Genomic DNA, 20,041 nt, shown 5'->3' with positions numbered 1-20,041 from the left:
TTTGCCTTAACACAAATTTCACATCTATGATTTGAATCAATTGCAAATTTAGGTAAACATTCCATATTAGTTAATCTATGCAAAGATCCATAATTAACATGTCCTAGTCTACCATGCCATAAATTTGAAGGCTCAAGCAAGTAAGAAGAAGATGTATTATTATTAATAACTGAGGATACAACGATCATTACATTTAACTTGAAAAGGCCATCAGACATGTAACCTTTTCCTACATACATCTCATTCTTAATAAGTACAAATTTATCACTCTCAAATACTAGCCTAAACCCATTCTTACTCAACAAAGATCCGGAAATAAGATTCTTGCGAATATCCGGTACATGCAGCACATTGTTGAGAGTGAGTTCCTTTCTTGATGTCATCTTTAGTACAATCTTTCCTTGTCCTTCAACTTTGGAAGTTGAGGAATTGCCCATAAAAAGTTGTTCACCATTGTCCACTGTAGAATAAGATGTGAATATCTTTTTGTCGGCACAAATATGACGAGTAACACCAGTGTCCACCCACCATTCTTTAGGATTTTCGACAAGATTTGTCTCGGAAACAACTGCAGAAAGATTTTTGACATCTACACTATTGGAAATTTTATCCATTTCGATCATTTTGGCTTTAGCAATCTTCTTACTTGATCTTCCTTTGCCTTTATGTTTGTAACGGCGATCTTTAGCACGATATCCCTCTTTGTTACAAATGTAACACATGCCATTAAACTTGTATTTCTTAATTTCCCCTCCTTTAGATAGCATTATCTTCTGCCATCTTTTAAAAACAGTTCCTAAGAACTTCTCTGAATTTTCACCATGATTCACTGGTACTGTTACAACAGGAGAGGGGGTTGGCGTCATTGCAGCCACCACAATAGTACTTGTTTGGGCATTAGTTTCAGTAGCCATCAATTCTAATTTATAAAACAAAATTATAGTTAGAATTTACACTACATAGAAAATTAAACCAAATTCACAGAATTAAATTCTGTAAAAAATAAAGAAACATGAATGTAACTTTTATTTTCCAATTAATTTGGAAATAAAATAAAATTTTATTCAACCAAATTAATTCCACACAGGAAATTAAATTCTGTAAAATAAAAAAAATAAGAATATAACTTTTATTTTTTAATTAATTTAGAAATAAAATAAAATTTTATTTAACCAAATTAATCTCACACAGAAAATTAAATTCTGTAAAATAAAAGAAATAAGAAAATAACTTTTATTTTTCAATTAATTTGGAAATAAAATAAAATTTTATTTAACCAAATTAATTCCACACAGAAAATTAATTTCTGTAACACTTCAATAATTAAAATACTGAAACAGAGTTTTAATTAATGAAAACTCAGAAAATAATTTCTAAAAGCCAAAATTAATTTTCTGACAAAATTTCACAAAATTATATTCTGAATTGTTAATGACACCAGTATCGTACTACTAGTTGTCAAAGAAAATAGACAGTATATTACTACTATCTGTCAAGTAGCATATAATCACTATTTGTTTTTCCAACCAGAATATTATTTTGTAAATCCACAGAAAATAATTTTCTTAAAACAAGAAAGGAAAAGGAAACAGACGAAAAATTCTATAAACAGAATAATTCGTATCTGTCTTCAGATTGTTGGAACAATCTTTTGGGTAAATAAAATAACTTGAAATAAATTCAAACAAAATAAATAAATAACATACCGGATTTATTTATCGAACCGAATTAAAATTAAGACCAAGTCGAGTGTGTGACACTCTGTCCTTAAGATAGATTCGCCCCACTACGGTGCTTACGGTTGAGTGGCGTCTATCTCTCAGGATACAATGATCTTCACAAATTGTAGTAGCACTCCAAACAATTTGTTCGGCGAACCAAACCTGTGTTCTAACTCTTTGAAAATTACCCTAAAATAATATGAAGAATAAAGGACACAAGAGAGCAAAATGAAAGCAAGGAAAATGAATTTTTGGAATCAATCAAAATTGGAATGGGGCTACCTTTATATAGGCTTTGTTGGTACCTATTCAATTTGAATAGAAAATGTATGAAGAAGGGACATATCCCTTCCTTTAAAATAAAGAGACACCATGAAAGGTTTGCACCCTTTCATTCAAATCAAGGTTTGACCTTTCCTTTAAAACAAAAAGACACCATGAAAGGTTACACCCTTTCATTCAAAATTGAGTCTATTTCAATTCACAACTATCTCTTTATAAATTTTCCAACAGGTTTGTCCTTTATGGATTCAATAATTGGTTCAATAATTTATTTGAGGTGTTTTTGAGAAGTTAGTTAAAAATTAGTTTTTTTATTTTTTTTGATTTTATTGTTTTGTCCTTTGGGATTCGTTGGGAAATTTAATTTGAGATTAGAAAGTCTTGTTTGGGAAGAATTTTTTGAATTTTTAAATTTTTTTGTGAGAAAAAAATGTAATAATTATAGGTTGGATGTGATATTTTATCTTATTAAATTAAAAAATCTATTTTGTCATTTTATGATTAAAATAGCCCAGAACCCAACCCAATCCTTCTTTCCAGACAAAACCTTTGTGAATAAAAAATATAAAAAATAATATAACTCAAAATAAATTAAAAGCCAAAAACTAATTTTTAACCAACTTTATAAATGGACTTAGGGTCAGTTTGGGAAGATGATTTGTGGCTAAAATAGCCAAAAAAGATAAAATAGGCTATTTTAGCCACAACAAACAAAATAACACATCCAACCCATAATTATTACGCTATTCTCTTACAAAAAAAGTCAAAAAAGTCAAAAAGTCAAAAAACCCTTCCCAAACCAAATTTTTTAACCTAGACTAAAATAGTTAAAAAAGCCAAGAAACTAAAAAGCCAACCCACTTGTTAGGTAGAAATTTCTCTCTTTGAATTGGTGGGGCATATACCATTCACTTGTTTTGATAAACTAAATTACTTATTTTTTTTTATTTATATTATTTATAAAAAAAATTAATTTGATTCAATAATTATAATATTTTATTATATTTATCATTAAAATAATGAACGACACATGCATTTTTTAAAATGAATCATTCATTTTTTTAAAATTAAATGTGATAAAATAAAAATGATATAATTATTGGATTGATTTAATTTTTTTTTAATAAATGTTATATGTGAATAACCTTAAAAATTAAATATTTGAATTATAAGAATAAGATTCATAATGAGCCTCACAAGTTCAGACAGTGCCTCTTCAATTCAGATGAGGACGGAAGAGATCCCCTTTCAAATTATTGACATTTTTTTCAAAAATCTCATATGGATAACTTATGATTCATGTGGTTTTTTTTTAAATATATTTTTAATGTAAAATTATTGTATTACCATTAAATAATTAAATACTGTAGGTTATTTTAATATAGAAACAATTAAAACAATTAAAATAGTTAAATATTATAAACCATTTCAATATGAAAATAATTAAAACAATTAAATAGTATAAATATTCATGTCAATATGAATATTATATGGTATAACATTATAAATATTCATATCAATATGAATACTAAATACTATATTCAATAACAGCTTATACCATAGCATAATATTCGCATGATAACTGTGTTTATTATTAAGAAAAAATTAGTAGAAAGTCCATTTTCAAAAACTTGTCTAGTCATAAATTCAATGGAAATATTTGTGATCCGATAAGTCTTATATATTTGAAATTGTATTCTGGAATATCTTTTTTTTGAATTAAATGTTTTTCCATGACAGTTTATCTTTGTTTTCGTCAACATGCTTATATGGCAACATTTTCTTTTATATTTTAAAACTTTAAAATTCCATCATCTTTAAAATATACTTCAATTTTTTATAAAGATTTTTGAAAACTACTGAACGAGATCTATTAAAACAAAATCTCAATTGAATATAAATTTATGTACAATGAAAAAAAATAAAATTTTACTCTTTTTTGTTATTATTTGGCAGTGTAAAATTTTTCCACTTCTAAAATTTCATTGTTTGAGAAATGTTTTGTCATGAGGCTCTTCTACTCTGCGTTTATAAATGTAATAGTGTGAATTTTCTAGTAAATGTGAAAATTATAAATATGAATATTCATACTTTCAATTAATAAAATATTATGAATTTTTGAAAAGTATAGAAGTTAGTGTGAATATTCATATTTTTTAAAAGATATTAATATTATTCTAATTTATTAAAAATGCTAATATTTTTAATTTTTAAAATTTTACATTATTCTTATTCATAGAATATAATATGAACATTCACATATTTTTTATATTATATAAATATATCATATATACTTACATATATAGATACTCTTGTTTTTTTTGATCAGATATAGATACTCTTGTTGGATTCCAAAAAAATGAGGGATACTCAACATTAGGGATACTCAACATTTTGTTCTACTGGTTAGGTATATTTTTGAAATGGATAATCCTATTTTAACAACACATTCATGGAGAATCTTTTATTTAATCTCAACTAATATTATTAGACAGAGCATTGCTACATCTATCGAATTTGGACTTGTTTGAATTACTCGAATTTGTGCATGCCAATCATTCGAGAGGTCATCTGGTTGGTCATCCAATAGGATGCCGATTAGATGCCGGTTGACATATCAGTAGACAAAGGTGACGACCACAGTTACCGGTGTGTCAAGGGTGACAACCGTGGGTTGATGAGGGTGATGTCGATCATCCAGCCAAACGTCCGGCTTATATAATTCGGGTGAGTTCAAATTCGGTGAGTCAATCATTTTTGTATTAGATATTAAGTTTAAGTAAGAATATATATGTTTAGTTATTACTATCTATATAATTTGGTGGCAACAGGGATGGTAACGGGTCGGGATTTTTCAGGTTTCACGGGTGAATTGTTGATTTTAAGCTCAACTATTTAACTAATACAATTTCATATTTTACTCTAACTTGACAACTTTAACCTACATATCGCTATACTTTACCCAACTCAATCAATACTCTTCCAAACCTTTTTTTTTTAATCTAAGGTTCTTATCTCATTTTTAGTAATGAAAAATGTCTACAATATTATTTTGTGATGTCTAAGGTCCCTCAACCCCAACACTCATATATCATAGAGAATTTTGATTCCCTCAAATCAAACCGACCTCTTCCTCTCTTCCTCTCTCTCTGCTCTTCTCTCTCCGACGAACATGAAGACAATTCTAAAAACAACCCATTGAAGCTCAGAGAAGATGGGAATATGTAGATTAATGAGGTTGTTTGGATCAAAATACTCATTAAAGCAACTGTGAATTTGGGGCTTATCAACAACCTACAAAGCAAAATCATGATTTCATACCACCAACATTCAAAACACACAAAAATGCAGCTTGGAATCGCCAAATTCATGAGTGATTTCCAGCCTCTGAGACACTCCATAGATAGCCCATCCCATGTTTGTTTATATGTTCCAGAGAAAATTATGCATATGATCAATAAAACAATGAGGTTGAAGTTAAACAAAACCCCACCAAGAGCAATGCCTTGATTCCAAGAGAAAGATTGGAAACAAGAAAATAATTGATGGGTATGTGAAAAATCGTTGTTAGAGTTGCACAGATTGTTACAGGTGAGCTTATAGATTGTGTTCGACGATAGATTCGTAATGGGTGAAGAATAGATTAAGCTAAGAGGTCTGGAAGTGAATACAGAAGGTATGATTGGGCTTTGAAGCTATAGACTCATCTTGACCACAAAAAAGTAGAATTGTCTTCATGAGTTTTTTTGAATTTAATTATATGGATGATTCTCTGTTCTTTCATCTCACATTTCTCTACAATTAATTAGGTTTCTTTCATGCCTTTGTTTTTTCTCCATCCAAACTATAATCTTGATTTTTCTTGTTCTTGGTAGAGAAATTTTCTAGTTTGAATCTAGAGAAATTCTACTGTCAATGAGTCTCTCTCTCTCTCTCTCTACATATATATATATATATGTATATTGTTTGTTGTTGCTTATTTGGGTGATCGATTTGTGTATTGCACATCGTGATTGGGAAGGCAATCCAGAGAAAATCTCTAGACTAGAATCCAGAGAATTTATCTGGCCTTCTCAGAAATTCTCTAGAGAGAAATTTTCTGGAAAATCCATCTCTGGATTGATGTTGAGGGACCTTAGACATTATGAAAATATTGGATGTCGTTTAGGCTATAAAATCTTAATACCAAGGATCTTAAAAAAAATCTCCTGTTTTTTATTATTAAAATCGGTTTAAAATAAATACAATCGGGTCAGGTAATTTTGCCATTCCTAGGTGGCAATAATGCTAGTTTTAATAGGATTAAATGGGACATAAGTCTCCTAAATAGAATTTACTGACAAATACCCCTTTATAGTATTTAATTATTTTCATATTGAAATAGTTTATTGCATTTATTTATTTTAATTGTTATATTTAATTATTTTTATATTAAAATAATTTATGGTATTTAATTATTTTCATATTGAAATAATTTACACCAACCCACCATCACTGTCGCTCTCCCTCTCAGTCATTCATCAATGTCGCCACCCACAAAACAACCCTAGAGCCCTTCCCCACGATGCTCATGTTTGATTTTTTTTCATTTGAAATCATCCCCCCTGGTTCGAAAAACCAGTACCAAACAAATAGTGGAGATTCGAGTGTAGACTACTGAACAAATGGTGGTCGTTCGGTTGAAGACCGTCAAACAAATGGTGGTGGTTCAACCCTAAACTACCGAACCAAATGAGAGAATAGAATTTGGTGCAAACGCAAGCAAGTCTAGCCCAGTTTCGAGGATTGTCTTCGAGCACGAAGAAAATGTTGAGAACGTCCTTGAAGAGCTTTGGAAACACTATATCGGTCATTTTCGTTACAAACGGAGAAATGGGTATTGATACAAATCTTCAATTGTACTGTTTTTCTAATCATCCTCCTCATTTTCTTCTTCTTTTCCTAGAACCCTAACCCTAGATCTAGGATTTTTTTTTTATCTAAAAGCAATATTCGCTAGAGGTAGAGAAGTGGTGACTGCTACTCTCTCTCTCTCAATGGCGGTAGTGAGGGGGCTATGAAGGTGGTGGTGGTCACAATGGTGACACATCGGAGGGAGTGGTGGTTGCAGCGACTAGGGGCTGCTGGATGGTGGTGAGGAATGAGATTAGGGTTAGGGTTTGGGTTTGGAAAATTAGGGTTAGAAGATTAGGGGTAAGGGTAAAAATGAAATTTTATATTTGGACAAAATTAGTATTTAAAAAAAATGAAGGAGGTGGGGGTTCGAAGTAGAAATGTAGGGACATTTAGCAATCCTCTAAGAATATGAATAGGCCCAAATGAATCATAAATCAAACATATTGGATTACACAAAAATGCCCCTAAACAAAAATAAATTTTAAAAATGAAATCAAATAGAAGCAGCGAAGTTTTTTTAGTAAGTGATTGTACACTAAACTCTCATTTTTTTGTTTTTTTTAGATAGGCACTAAACTCTCATTATCACCATGAAATTGACGCACAACTAGAATGGTTATCACAGGCAATTCTTCCATCAAATTGGTACCAAAAGTGCCAACAATTGAAAATACCAAACAAAGTTATTTACTGGGTAATTTCTTAAAATTTGGAAAAAAAATACAAGAAGCTCCATAATTGACATAATTACACTAATCATCCTTTTAATAAAGTTAAATGGACCAAAACAAATGCAAATGGTATGAAAATATAAGGATCAAGAAAGAAAAATACACATTTTGGTGTAAAACAGATGACATCATTTTCCATCATATTACTAACAATTTATAGATGAAAAGTGGTGAAACCATTAAAAAGAACTCAATGTAATTATTGCAAAACTGTAAAGCTTGTGTTTTCTCTAAATCTGAGGGGAGGTTGGTGTAATTTACCTTTAATTATTCATGTCACAAATTGGCATACTGATATGTGACCAAACAGTATTCCTGAGCTCCAAACCAAAACTTTCAACACACTTCAAATGACAACAACAAACCAACCTTCAATGTTTGAAATCAACAACTATGCTTACTGAGGAAGGTGAGCATGAGCTGGTTCACCTGATCGGGGAATTGCTCCTGAACAAAATGGGTTCCTTCTGGCAAGTATGTTATCTCCAAATCAGGAACAGACACTTTCACCTTTCCACTCCTTATGTAGTCCTCTATTCCTGGAAATTTGAAAAAATAATCCTTCTCACCCATGATCAGCAATGCTGGAGCTTCAACTTTTGTATTTGGTAAGTTGAACACTTCTCCAAAAGACCTGTAAAATGACATATCAGCAAAGCTATATTATTAGATGGTGGCTTTAGAAGTTAGTTGGCCAAACCTGTTCAAAAGTTTCAATTAGCCAACCTTTTGTTCGATCAACATAGTATACAAAAGGACAGGGAAGGATGATTGGCAAGGGCCTTGTATTAAGTACTTAACTAACGGGAAGGCAGGACTTGAACCAATGTTTGGTTTAGTTTTTGAAAATTATTTTTGATTTTTGATTTTTGATTTTTTTTTTTTTTTTTTTTTTTTTTTTTTTTGTCTTCAATGAATTTTTTTCGAACTTCTTCACAAATATTTTACTTTTAAGTGCATCAAAGAAGTTTAAAATTTTTTTTGACTAAAATATACAAAAAGTTCATTAAGAAAAAAAAACATGGAAAACAAAAAGCTCAAAAACAATTTTTGAGTTTGAAACTATTTACCTGTAAGGAGCTTGCATGGCGGCGAGGACTCCAGATTTCTTGTACAAAGCTTCATAGTTTTCAAGATCTTCCTCTGTGAACCAAGGGGGTAGAGGAGTAGACGGTTCCACCAAATCCATGATCTCTTGGTTTTCTCCCGCTATTGGTATTTCACTTTTGGAGAAGAGAATGTAGATGTTCCGCACAATTGTTTTAACATCAAAGCGGCCAAAATCAGCTTCAGCTCGTCCAGGTTCCTAGTATTGAGATTACAAACATCAAATTGCAAGAAGCTAAAATTGTTTCTTCAATTCTAAGCAAGTAAACTGAAAAAGTTACTACTCACCTTCCACCTTGAGATGTAGAAACCTTCAGGTAGGTACTTGTGGTAAGTAGAGGGACTTGGGGGCACAAATGGCACACCCAAAGTTATAATTCCCGAGACCCTCTCTGGGTAGAGAAGGGCAAAAAAGTAAGCAGGCCGAGCCCCAAAATCTTTAGCAACGAGGAAAACCTACGAATAAAATGTGTGAAAAGACAGGAAAGAGATAGAAGGCTAAATGCTATATTCCATGGACTCAGGTACAAGTATATAGTGCAGGTACATGGCCAAGTGTCACTGTGTCAGATCTTCCTAAATCTAAAGATTAAGATGGTGAGATATGCATCAAAACATTAGATTGGGGTACGTGAACACATCTTAAACTATTATACATATTGCATATTATATAATGTTTGTAAATAAGATGCTTTAAATTATTTAGAAATGTATTTCTCAATGAGATTTAGGAAAAATATTGAATTTATTTCTCTCATTAGTGTGGGAAGCTAGATATGCTTATTCACCAATAAATGTGAGCGCGTATTGTTCTTCAAATATCATACAAAATTAGAAGATGTCTAAATTAAATCTGGCTGTCAAACACATATCACGTACCCTTCTAGACACGGGTATACTAGGGGAAGTAGAAGCGTTCATATAACACAGGTTAAATGGCTTTTGCTTTAAAAAAAATATATTTAATTAGTTAAAGGACAAATTACACTAACGGTTCTTATAGTTTGAGTCTTGTGTCACTCTGGTTAATGACTTTTCAATTGTGATACATTTGATCTTGAATTTGAATCTTCTTCCAAATAAGGAGAATTGAAGACATAGTTGTTCCATTTTAAGGGCCAAATCGTTAATTTGATAAAATATAAACTAGTTTGACAAAATAAATGTCAACAAATTATTTTTGAATTTTTAAAAATTATTTTTACCCACTAAAGATAAAATTATATAAAAATGATAAATCTTTTACATTTTTATTTTTTTTACCAACTTAATTTCTAGTATGTGTTTGAATAATGATTATGTAATGGATGATTGTTTTTGTTGATGTTTTTGGATGGTTATTAGATAATACATGGTTGTATTTGTTATTAATAGATATTTTTTGATAGTTATCATGTAATAAATGGTTATTAAGCTTTTAATGTATAATCGATATATTTAATTTATGAAATATTTTTAATTTTAAATTTTTTGATTTAATGGATGATTTAATAATAATATCAAAATTGTCGTCATGTTTGACTTTTGAAAAGACAAAAAATAATTTAACGAAAATAAATATAAAAAAAAAAAATATTTTTAAAAATTATTTCTACCCTTCCAAACCAAACAAAGTCTTAAGTCCCATCAAATGGGATCGGATACATGAATCATTCTTCTCCACGCGATCCTATCAAAGGCCATTTCGTTAGTCAAATTAACTAGATACATGTCTCTATTTACAGCGCTAGTCAACGTTAATCTAGACCTATCCCGTCCCCTAACACTCCCTTCTACTGTTATAGCATCGCATCTCTTCACTACTACCTCTGTTGGTCTCCGTTGAATGCGACCAAACCATCTCAATCGATTCTCTCTCAACTTATCTTTTATCGGTTTTACTCCTATCAACTCCCGAATACACTCATTCCTAATTCTGTCTTGTCTAGTCTTGACATACATCTACTTTAGCATCATTATTTCAGCTATTTCTACCCTTCCAAAAGATAAATTATATAAAAATGACGTATATTAAATTTTTTTTTTAACAATTTAATTTTTAGTTTCTTAGAATTTTTTTTTATGAAAATAGATTCTGAAAACCAAACAAAACAGAACTTTATAACCAAGAAAGTTTTAATATTATTCATTAAAAAAAGAGGCCATTACATTTCAAATAACATATAAGCTGATCAATACAAAATAAGTTGTATGACGACTTTGCCTTTGAAATGAACCGTTTGCAAAGGAAACATCTTTGATTTCCTTATTTGGAACAATATTAAAAATTCATAGTTAAATGTATCACAATTAAAAAGTCATAAACCAAAGTGATATAAATCCCAAACTGCAGAGACTGTTAGTGTAATTTGCCCTTATTTAAATAAATGTTATTGTAAATTTTTTCCTCAAACACTTGATATGGAGTTAACTTTGATAATTGACTTTTTCTGTAAATATCAACCAAGGCTCCAATTGTTTCCCCCATGATGTTTAGTAGAATGCAAAAGGTTTCCAACGTAACATTTTCTTATGAGTTTGAGATTGCCTCTACTTTCTTAATGTTTGATTTGATTATAATCATAAAACTGTCATAGAAAACCAATTACATTTCAAGAAAATATCCATGCTACTATGACAAGGTGTATCCAAACAATTATAAATAAAAATTACAAAACTTCAACCATTTTCATATATATATATATATATATTGGCTATAATTTTGTCATTTCAAGTGAAGAAAAATTTCTAGTAGTTTTCTAAATAAACAAGTTTATTGACATGTTTTTTATCGTTTCCCAATTTCTTCTTCCCCAATTTTTTGGATGTATTAGAAGAAGAAATTCCAAAACATCCCCAAAAATTTTGCATCTGTTGAAAAATATTCTGCAAAAATAGTCAAAAACCCAATATGCTCAACCACAAATGATGTCATAATCACATCTAAATAAAACAGGGCAGAACGCAGATTCATCCATAATTTAATTTCTTAAAACTAAATTTAGGGCAAATATCATCTGTGGTCTCTATAATTTGCCTCGTGTTAATTATAATTGCATCAATTTTACTTCTAATTTTTGGAAACATAACAACAAAAAAAAAAAAGTCACGAGTTTGACCCTTGCAATGAGTTTTTAATTTTGTTAATTTAAACTTTAATCTTTTGATTTATTTTTAATTTAAGCTATCTACTTATTTTTGTTATGTAATACTGACAAGAAAAAAAAAGGTATTTTAATTATTAAACTCAACAAAAAAGAGTATTTTAGACATTTTATGTACATTTACATTGAGTTAAATAGCTAAAATATTATTTCTCCATTAGTTTTAATTAATTGAAATAGGCAAATGCTTTTGATTAACAACAAATCAAATAATTAGATAAAAATTAAAATTCTATTATTTATTTTGTTATGTCAAACTCTGAATTTTTATTTTCTAATTTTCGCTTAATTTTTTATATTGTATCATTTTAATCAAATTAATAATATATTACTCTCCTCAAAACATTAAGAAATTGACGTACAATTTGAAATGGCTATTCCACTTAGACTTGATCATTTGGCCCTTATTTATTTCTGTCTAATTACACAACTACGTTATTAATTAGACTTAATTCACACAATTTTAAAAAAAATAATAATAAAAATTTAAATTGATGCAATTGAAATTATGGACCAAATTGACAGGCAAAATTACATTTACCACAACTATAATTTGCACCAAAACTTACTTTATTTTCCTTTCCTCTATTTTCTCGGCATCCAAACACAAAGTAACGAAGAAGAGTTGTGGGGATGGATACCTTAGGAAGGCTGAGGGCATCGAGGATAGCGAGGAGGTCGGTGATGAGGTCACCAAAGGAGGCATTTCCGGGTTCGGGTGGTGAGTCGGACAGCCCGTACCCTCTGTAATCGGGCGCGATCGCTCGGTAACCGGCGCTGGAGAGGGCGATCATCTGGTGGCGCCAGGAGTACCATATCTCGGGAAACCCGTGGAGGAACACCACAACCGATTGGCCCAATCCGATCTCAGCTACATGGAGCTTCAGACCTTTCACTTCAACGTACTTGTGCTCAATCTCATCCATCTTTGAGTTTTAGAGAGAGAGAGAGAGAGAGAGAGAGAGAGAGAGAGAGTTGAAGTGTGCCTCGAATAGTAGTTCTTCAGTTGTTAAAGTGGTGCTCTCCGCTGCTCTTCGTCATCATTAGCAGAGAGAGAGAGAGAGATTCTGAGGTCCGTCAAGAAGTGTTTGGTGAGACACCATGTTTGTCCTATCGACCCGGTTTGATAAGAACGTGGGAAAGTGATTATAACTTATAATTTAACAGTTTATAACTTATAATTATGAACATAAGTTGATTTTTGACTTATAAATTAAGTTTCTCTTCCTCACTTAAAGAATAAGTTAATTTTTAACTGACAAAAAATTATAAATTGTATTGTTAAGCTGAACCAAACACATCAAAATAATTTAAATTAAATTAAAAACTGAAAGGGCAAATTACATATACACCCCTCGAGGTTTGGCTAAATTACAAATACCCCTGAGGTTTGAGAAATTACAAATTCCCCCCTGAATGCTATATTTGCATAAGAAATTAGGGGGTAATTTGTTATGAAATATAAACCTCAGAGGGTAAATTGTTATGAAAATACAAACCTCAGGGGGCGGGATGTAATTTCTGAAACCTCAAGAGGGTATCTATAATTTAACCAAACCTTGAGGGGTGTATATGTAATTTGTCCAAACTGAAATAAACTAAAAATAAATCCTACTAACAGGACTATCGTCAGAAAGAAAAATCATACATAAATTAATAATAATTAAATAATGATTAGAAAATATATTTCAGATTCGGAAGAGCTTTTCTGTAGGTGATTTTTGTCCGTGTCGCCGTGATGGTCCGACAACGGTCCAGCGAACTCCTTTACATTTTTAAAATGTCGAATATATATCTGAATATTTTATGTGGGGCATAATGTGTTTGGATTTTTGACGCCCATAATAATTTTTTTTTAATCACTCTAATATTGTTGCACGTGTTTTTTATCTTCAACTCCAATTTTTGGTGGTGATTAAAGTTCGACAACGACAGTGGCAAAGTTGGGCAATAACGACTACAACAATGGGTTTAATGCAGATCTTACTTTTTCAAATCACATCCCGAATAAATTGGTGATTTTTCTTAAATAGTAATTTTTGTTTTTTTTCGGCTTTATTTTTTTGTTGTTTGTAGTTCTTGTTAACGTCTTATTGTTTTTCTTTTCTTGATTTGTATGTTGCTCGCTGTACGAGTACGAAATAATGTCCTCGTATAATCCTGTTAATCAAGTTTGTGCTCCTCCAAACGTTGTCGCTCTATTCCCTGAAAACACAAATGTGAGCTAGTCGGCGGGTGTGTGCCGGATACCTCTCCGATGTCTAAGTCAGCAAAATAGACAAATAGACAAAAGTTCTGTGTATTTCGAAAATCAAAATTGTATTACCTGTATATAGGTTCTGTTGTGAGCTTTTATAATTTTTGCCTGGCACAATCCTAGTAGGACTCTTACTCCTCAAAGTAGAGTTCGCCTAGGAATCACACTTCTGAAAGATAATGCTTATCCTTCAACACCCTCCTCACTGCTTAAACCAAGTGAGATGATTTTACCACGGTTGGATAACAGTATGACCGAGCTAACAGTAGCCCTCTGACATACTCAATTCGGTGACTCTAAACGCAATGCCTAGCTCGGTCCTTGTCCACGTACACCTCGGTTCTGACTGTTCAAATCGAGCTAACTGTAGCGGTCTCTTACCGAGCTAACTAGAATGAGGTCGATCGTGCGAGGTCCCAAGCTCCTCAATTCATAGCTCGGTCCGAACTTCGCCTAGGCCAAGCTCGTTAGCTCTAAGACCGGGCTATATCAACTCTTACCTCAGCCTATTGTGCGGCCCAACTTACAAAAAAGGCCCTTCCCTAGCTCCACCCAATTTATTTATAAATTATCCTCTCACTCACAAATATACCTCTTAAAATTTGCTTAAAATACGAATTGTTTTTTATTGTTTGAAAAATTATAAATAATCTCTTGTTATAATTTTTAATTTATAGATTAATTGAAAAAATAATTTTTTTAATTATTCTCCTATATAATAATAAAATTACATAAATTATTAATTAAATAAATTTCTGACATTATTAAAAGTTATTAATTAACTTGACGATTTATTAATAAAAGAGACTATTTGTTATTAAATTTGACACTTTAAGGGGCGGGATGTAATTTTTAAATCACAGAAAATAATTTGTATTTAAAACAAATTTCAGGGAGTGTGTTTGTAATTTACTTTTTTTTTTTTAATGTAACTTCTTTTTCTTTTCTTTTTTTTTAATGTAACTTCTTTATATTTTCTCAAAAAAAAATATTCAATTTGATTGCCACATTAATAGATTTAAAAAATAAGTTTAACTTTTACCTCAGAATAGCAATAATGTCTCTCAAAAATTATAAAATCACATGGTCGTGTGCCCATTTCGAGTCATCTAAATTTACTTCGGGAGCATTAAATAATTTCTTTGGAATGAGAGAATAAAATAGTGGTTACTTTTCTTATGGAATCATCATTCGCTCAAAATTATGTAAGATGATTTCATTTATATTACATTTGTCATCATTTTGTTAGTCTAACCAAACATGAAAATGAATATTTTGATGAAATGATCATTCCATTCTATTTTATTCTAGTGAACCAAATACTACCTTATTTCTCTACTATTCCCTTGTTTTTGAGAAATTTTTGTTTGCCAAGAAGGTACTACATGACACTGGTAAGTGGTATAAATGCATGTCTCTACTATCTCTCAAACACTAAACATAAATGTAATAGACTCCATTATCAAATTTAATCACAATAGAAGACAATATCACATGATATCTACCATCTTGTTGTGTGGGTGAAAATCTGACCACACTGCCTACTCAGTAATCAACTGGAGAGCACAGGCAGAATAGATGGCTTCAGCAACCTGCAACAGAAAGAAAAGGCTCCGGCGGTGGTTCTTCCACCCGGGGACACTCCGACGATCAAGTCAGTATCTTTCTCAAGGATAATCAAGTGCTAAACTTAATACTCAAAACATAAAATGCATACCTTAGACCCACGGGGGTGCCTCTCTTTTATAATATACTCAATCCAAGTCCCACTAGAAGTATGACTTCTATGAACTCCAATTCTGTGCTTACTTTGGACTCCTCAAGAGATAAAGATAAACTCCCTAAGAGCTTTATCCTTATCTTGGTTAAGTCCCCTCTTCGTCTTAGGACTCTTGTCCCTTATTCGTTTATCTCGGATTCCGATATCTTCGGAGATAACCTCGGCAACTCTGAGATCACCTCGGCCTAACTACCACGACACGTGGCACCTCGGCTGACACGTCGGCGTCACCATGCCACGTGTTGGTATTCAGAAAATATATCTCCACAACTGCCCCCTAGGTTCTATTACCTCGGCATTTTGAGGTGATGGAACCTATATTGATATTTCTTTCTGCATTGTGGTCAAGAAACTGTTTGGCTGAGATAATTCTTTTCCAAGTTGATGTGTTCGCTTCTGAGAATAAGAATTCAAATGTACTCCATCACGCGCATGAGTTGTCATGCACATCTAACCGTTCCTTTCACGTGCTCTGTCTTTATTGGAGCGTGTCTGTGACGCGCCTTAAGGCTGTCTTTTCATCCGTCTGCGCCGTCTGACGTATCCGGTGCTCCAGGCGCAATAAATGCCCTGTTTTGCCGCCGTTTTAAGTTTTTCACAAAACTTTTCTTTGCCCCTTTCTTTCTTCACTTTTTCATTTTGATTTCTTGCTCTTTCTCTCTCCGAAAGCCCTTTTTTCTTCGAATCTGCCATTGCTTCAATCTCTCTTCTGCAACTGTCTTTAATCTTCTATTTTTGCGAAGCTTTCCTTGCTGTCACAACCGACATCTGATTTCGGCGAATATTGCTCCGGCTTCATTTGTTCTGGTAAGATTATGTTCCTTTTACTTTTAGTTCTCTTTATGTGCTTTCGTCTGCCTGTTTGTCGTTATTGCTTTGCTCAAAGCCTTGGATTCGTTTGTATTTTGAATCGTGGCTACATCTTGAATATTTGCACTATTTCACCGCTTTTCTTGCCATAATTCTTGACTTTTAACCCTTTGTATTCTTCGTGTTTCTGATAGCCCACCGTTGTTCTTGAATCTGAAACTTTGCCATTGTTTTCTTGATTTTTCGTATCTGTTTCAGATCTGTGCCTTCGATTTTGATCTTTATAGTTCTTTGGCTTGGGAGTTTCTGTGTAGAACCTTCAATTTTTTAGGAAAAACTGAAACAAGCCTTGTCAGTCCCTTCCTAAGTCTTTGCCGAGGTTCTTGCATCCCTTCTTTGAACGCCCATTTTCTGAAATACATTCTTCTTTTGTTTAAGTCGACGTAATGGGTATGTGGAGGCATAGGGTAAATACCCCAACAAAACTCGAATACTTTAGGCAAGAATTCTCTATCCCAGCCGATGTTCACCTTAAGTTAGCTGGGGATGATGATACCATTATGCCCACAGACCATACGATGCCTTTTCCTATAGTGGCCTTTACTGAATGTGGACTTCGGCTTCCATTTAATCCCCTGTTTCGTGAAGTTCTTTATTTCTACAAGCTGAACCCCATGCAACTTACTATCAACTCCTATAGGGTGATTAACGGTATTATAGCTTTACCTAGGCAGGAGAATCTTAGGATTACCTTGGCCGACCTTCAGTACTGTTATACAATGTGCCTCCTCAACCTGAAGGAAAGGGGGTTTGTTTATTACCTTAAGCCGAGGTCTACCAAGTTCAAAATTGTAGCCGACCTCCCAGACTCCAACAAGAGGGCTGGGGATGACTTTGTTATCGCTTCGGGGAATTGGGAATTTGGCCCAGATGAAGATGTCCACCTCTACCCTCTTCCTCGAACAGTAAAAGAGGGCAAGGGTAAGAGCCCTGAGCCAACACTTAGTTGTTTTTATTTAAGTCTTTAATACTTTCTGTTTCTGACGTCTGTTTCTTTATCCTGCAGATCTTCATCAGCCATCGAAAAACTTTCGTCAATCCTTCTTCCCAGGAACAGATCTGAAAAAACTCCTTGACCTTTCAATCCATAAACGAAAAGCCCCACTGTTATTAAACTTCATCCCTACATATAAATCCACTTTACCCGACATCCCAAAAAGGAAGAAAAAGAGTCTCTCTCCACCTACTGCCACAACTGTAACCACTTCTTCATCCCGAACAGATTAAGGATCCACCTCTGACCCAGCCGATCTTCCATCCACTTCGGCCCCCTACTTAATACCAATTCCAAAACGTAAACGTCGACGAAGACTTGTGAAGACTGCCGAGATGGTTCGTCCAAGGCCTGTCGCGCAAGATCTTCTTGCCGACCTTCCAATCGACGCCGAAGCTGTGCCAACGCATGCGATGCCCCCTCCAAAGCCAAAGAGAGTAAAAAAGGCCCAGCCCAAGGCCAAGGCTACTGATGCCGAGGCTGAGGATGCTTTGCCTATTTCTTAGCTGGCAGAAAGCAAAAAATCAACCTCTGCTTCCACCAAGAGGTCTGCTGAGGCCCAACCCTCAGGGTCTACACAGTCAAAAAGGCCGAGGTCATCGTCTACGATGACCTCGGCGTCCAAGAAGCCCGACGTTCCATGGGCCCCTCAATTAACTCTGGAGGATAGGCCTATTATGGCCAGCGAAAGCGCCGATGATATCAACGTAGGTGTCGCCGTCAGCACTGCTCTTCTCCTTCCGAATGATTTGGAGCGAAATGCTAAGCTCAGTGAGTATAAGAATTACGCTCTCATGCTCCAACACTCCGTTCAGGTAAGTGTTCCTGTTTGCACTTGTGATTTTTTCTTCTGTTTTTTACTCTGAATATTTTCTAACACTTCTGTTTTTTCTCCAGGCCATCCAACACGCCCATTCATTTTCAATGCAATCTTTTGAAAATCGGCAAAGATTGGTTGATATGAAGAGGGAAGCGTCTTCCCTAAAGAAGGAGAAGGAGATCAAATCTCTTGAATCAAAGATGAAAAAACTGGAGGATCAGGCCGAGGCTGCAACTAAAGCCCAAACTTTAGCTCTTGAGAAGGCCGAATCTGCTGAGGCCATTAAAAAAGTTGCAGAGGCTGAGAAAAGAGAGGCCGAGGCTAAGAAGGCCCAAGCGGAGAAAGAACTCCAGCAAGCTCTAGCCACCAAAGAGGCCGAAGTCAAAGAGGCCGATGAAAAGGCCTATGCCCAGGGTATGGCCGACGTCGCAGAGGATTATAAACTTCAAGTCAGGCAGGCATACAACAGGGGATTTTCCCTTGGTTGGATGTCCTTGATAAAAAAACTTGATCTCCCTGTTGACTCGCCCTTTCGTAATACCGATGTCATTCCTTTACCATTTCCTCCTCCAAGTCAGACTGAAGACGAATCAGAGACTGAGGCTGATGCTGAGGATGAGGATGAAGAGAAAAATGATGATGAAGTCTTGGTGAGGAAATCCAAGGATGCTGCTGAAGCCAAGTCCCCTCCTCCTGCTGAGCAGGTTATGGACTTAACCTTGGATGAGGAGGGTGATGAGGTTGAGGAGGCAGCCAAGGAAATTGTCACTGGGCAGCTATCGTCCGATCTTCTCTTGATAGAAAGAAGTGTTGAGAAAACATTAGCAGAGATTGATGCCGAGATACAAGCGGAAAAAGTGGCCGACGAGGTTCCACCAGAATCGTCCGAGGTCCCAGCCCCTGCAGCTGCTAATACTGAAGAGTTTTGATTTAAAATGCCTTTTGTACTTTTTTCCTCTTTTTCTGCACTTTGCACACTGTACTCTCTTGTAATTTCTGGATAATGTAAAACTCCTTCTTATGGCCGACGTAACTTTTTCAATATGTAACTGCAACTGCTCTTTCTATAGATGTTTTTTAATCTTGTGATGTTCCGTTGATTTCTTCTGCGTAATTCTATACTTCGAAATTTTCGCATGCTTTTCCATTTTGCTTCCTTTGTGCAATCTTCTCGGGGTTACATACCTCGGGTATAACTACAAAACTTTTACTTCGGCAAGATATTGACCTCCAAACCTTGCATAAATTTTAACAAGTATAAAACATATACTATTCAATGTAAACTTTGCAAGCTTCTTCTCAAGTTTCAACAAGTATTAAACAGTGATCTCGGTCTATCCTACTTGTAAATTGCTACAAATTTCAACAAGTGTTTAAACAATATACTTAGTCTTGACTTCAACCTGTAAATTTCTGTATACCTCAGCGGGTGATCATATT

At 33.6% G+C, this 20,041-nt stretch overlaps 1 protein-coding gene across 1 annotated transcript; it reads right to left on the bottom strand.

The window, feature by feature from the left end:
* Positions 1 to 7,570: 7,570 nt before the first annotated feature.
* Positions 7,571 to 13,004, bottom strand: LOC114266116 (epoxide hydrolase 2-like). The gene is made up of 4 exons (XM_082888559.1): positions 12,522 to 13,004; positions 9,026 to 9,193; positions 8,701 to 8,936; positions 7,571 to 8,264 (listed from the first exon to the last, which is right to left on the bottom strand). The coding sequence occupies exons 1-4, from the start codon at positions 12,804 to 12,806 to the stop codon at positions 8,015 to 8,017; spliced, it is 939 nt and encodes a 312-aa protein (XP_082744685.1). The 5' UTR covers positions 12,807 to 13,004; the 3' UTR covers positions 7,571 to 8,014.
* Between the last annotated feature and the right edge of the window lie 7,037 nt (positions 13,005 to 20,041).

This window comes from Camellia sinensis, chromosome 9 (genome assembly GCF_055761805.1).
Source record: "Camellia sinensis isolate YWXY chromosome 9, ASM5576180v1, whole genome shotgun sequence".
NCBI classification, from domain to species: domain Eukaryota; kingdom Viridiplantae; phylum Streptophyta; class Magnoliopsida; order Ericales; family Theaceae; genus Camellia; species Camellia sinensis.
This window is presented reverse-complemented; position numbering and strand designations above follow the sequence as displayed.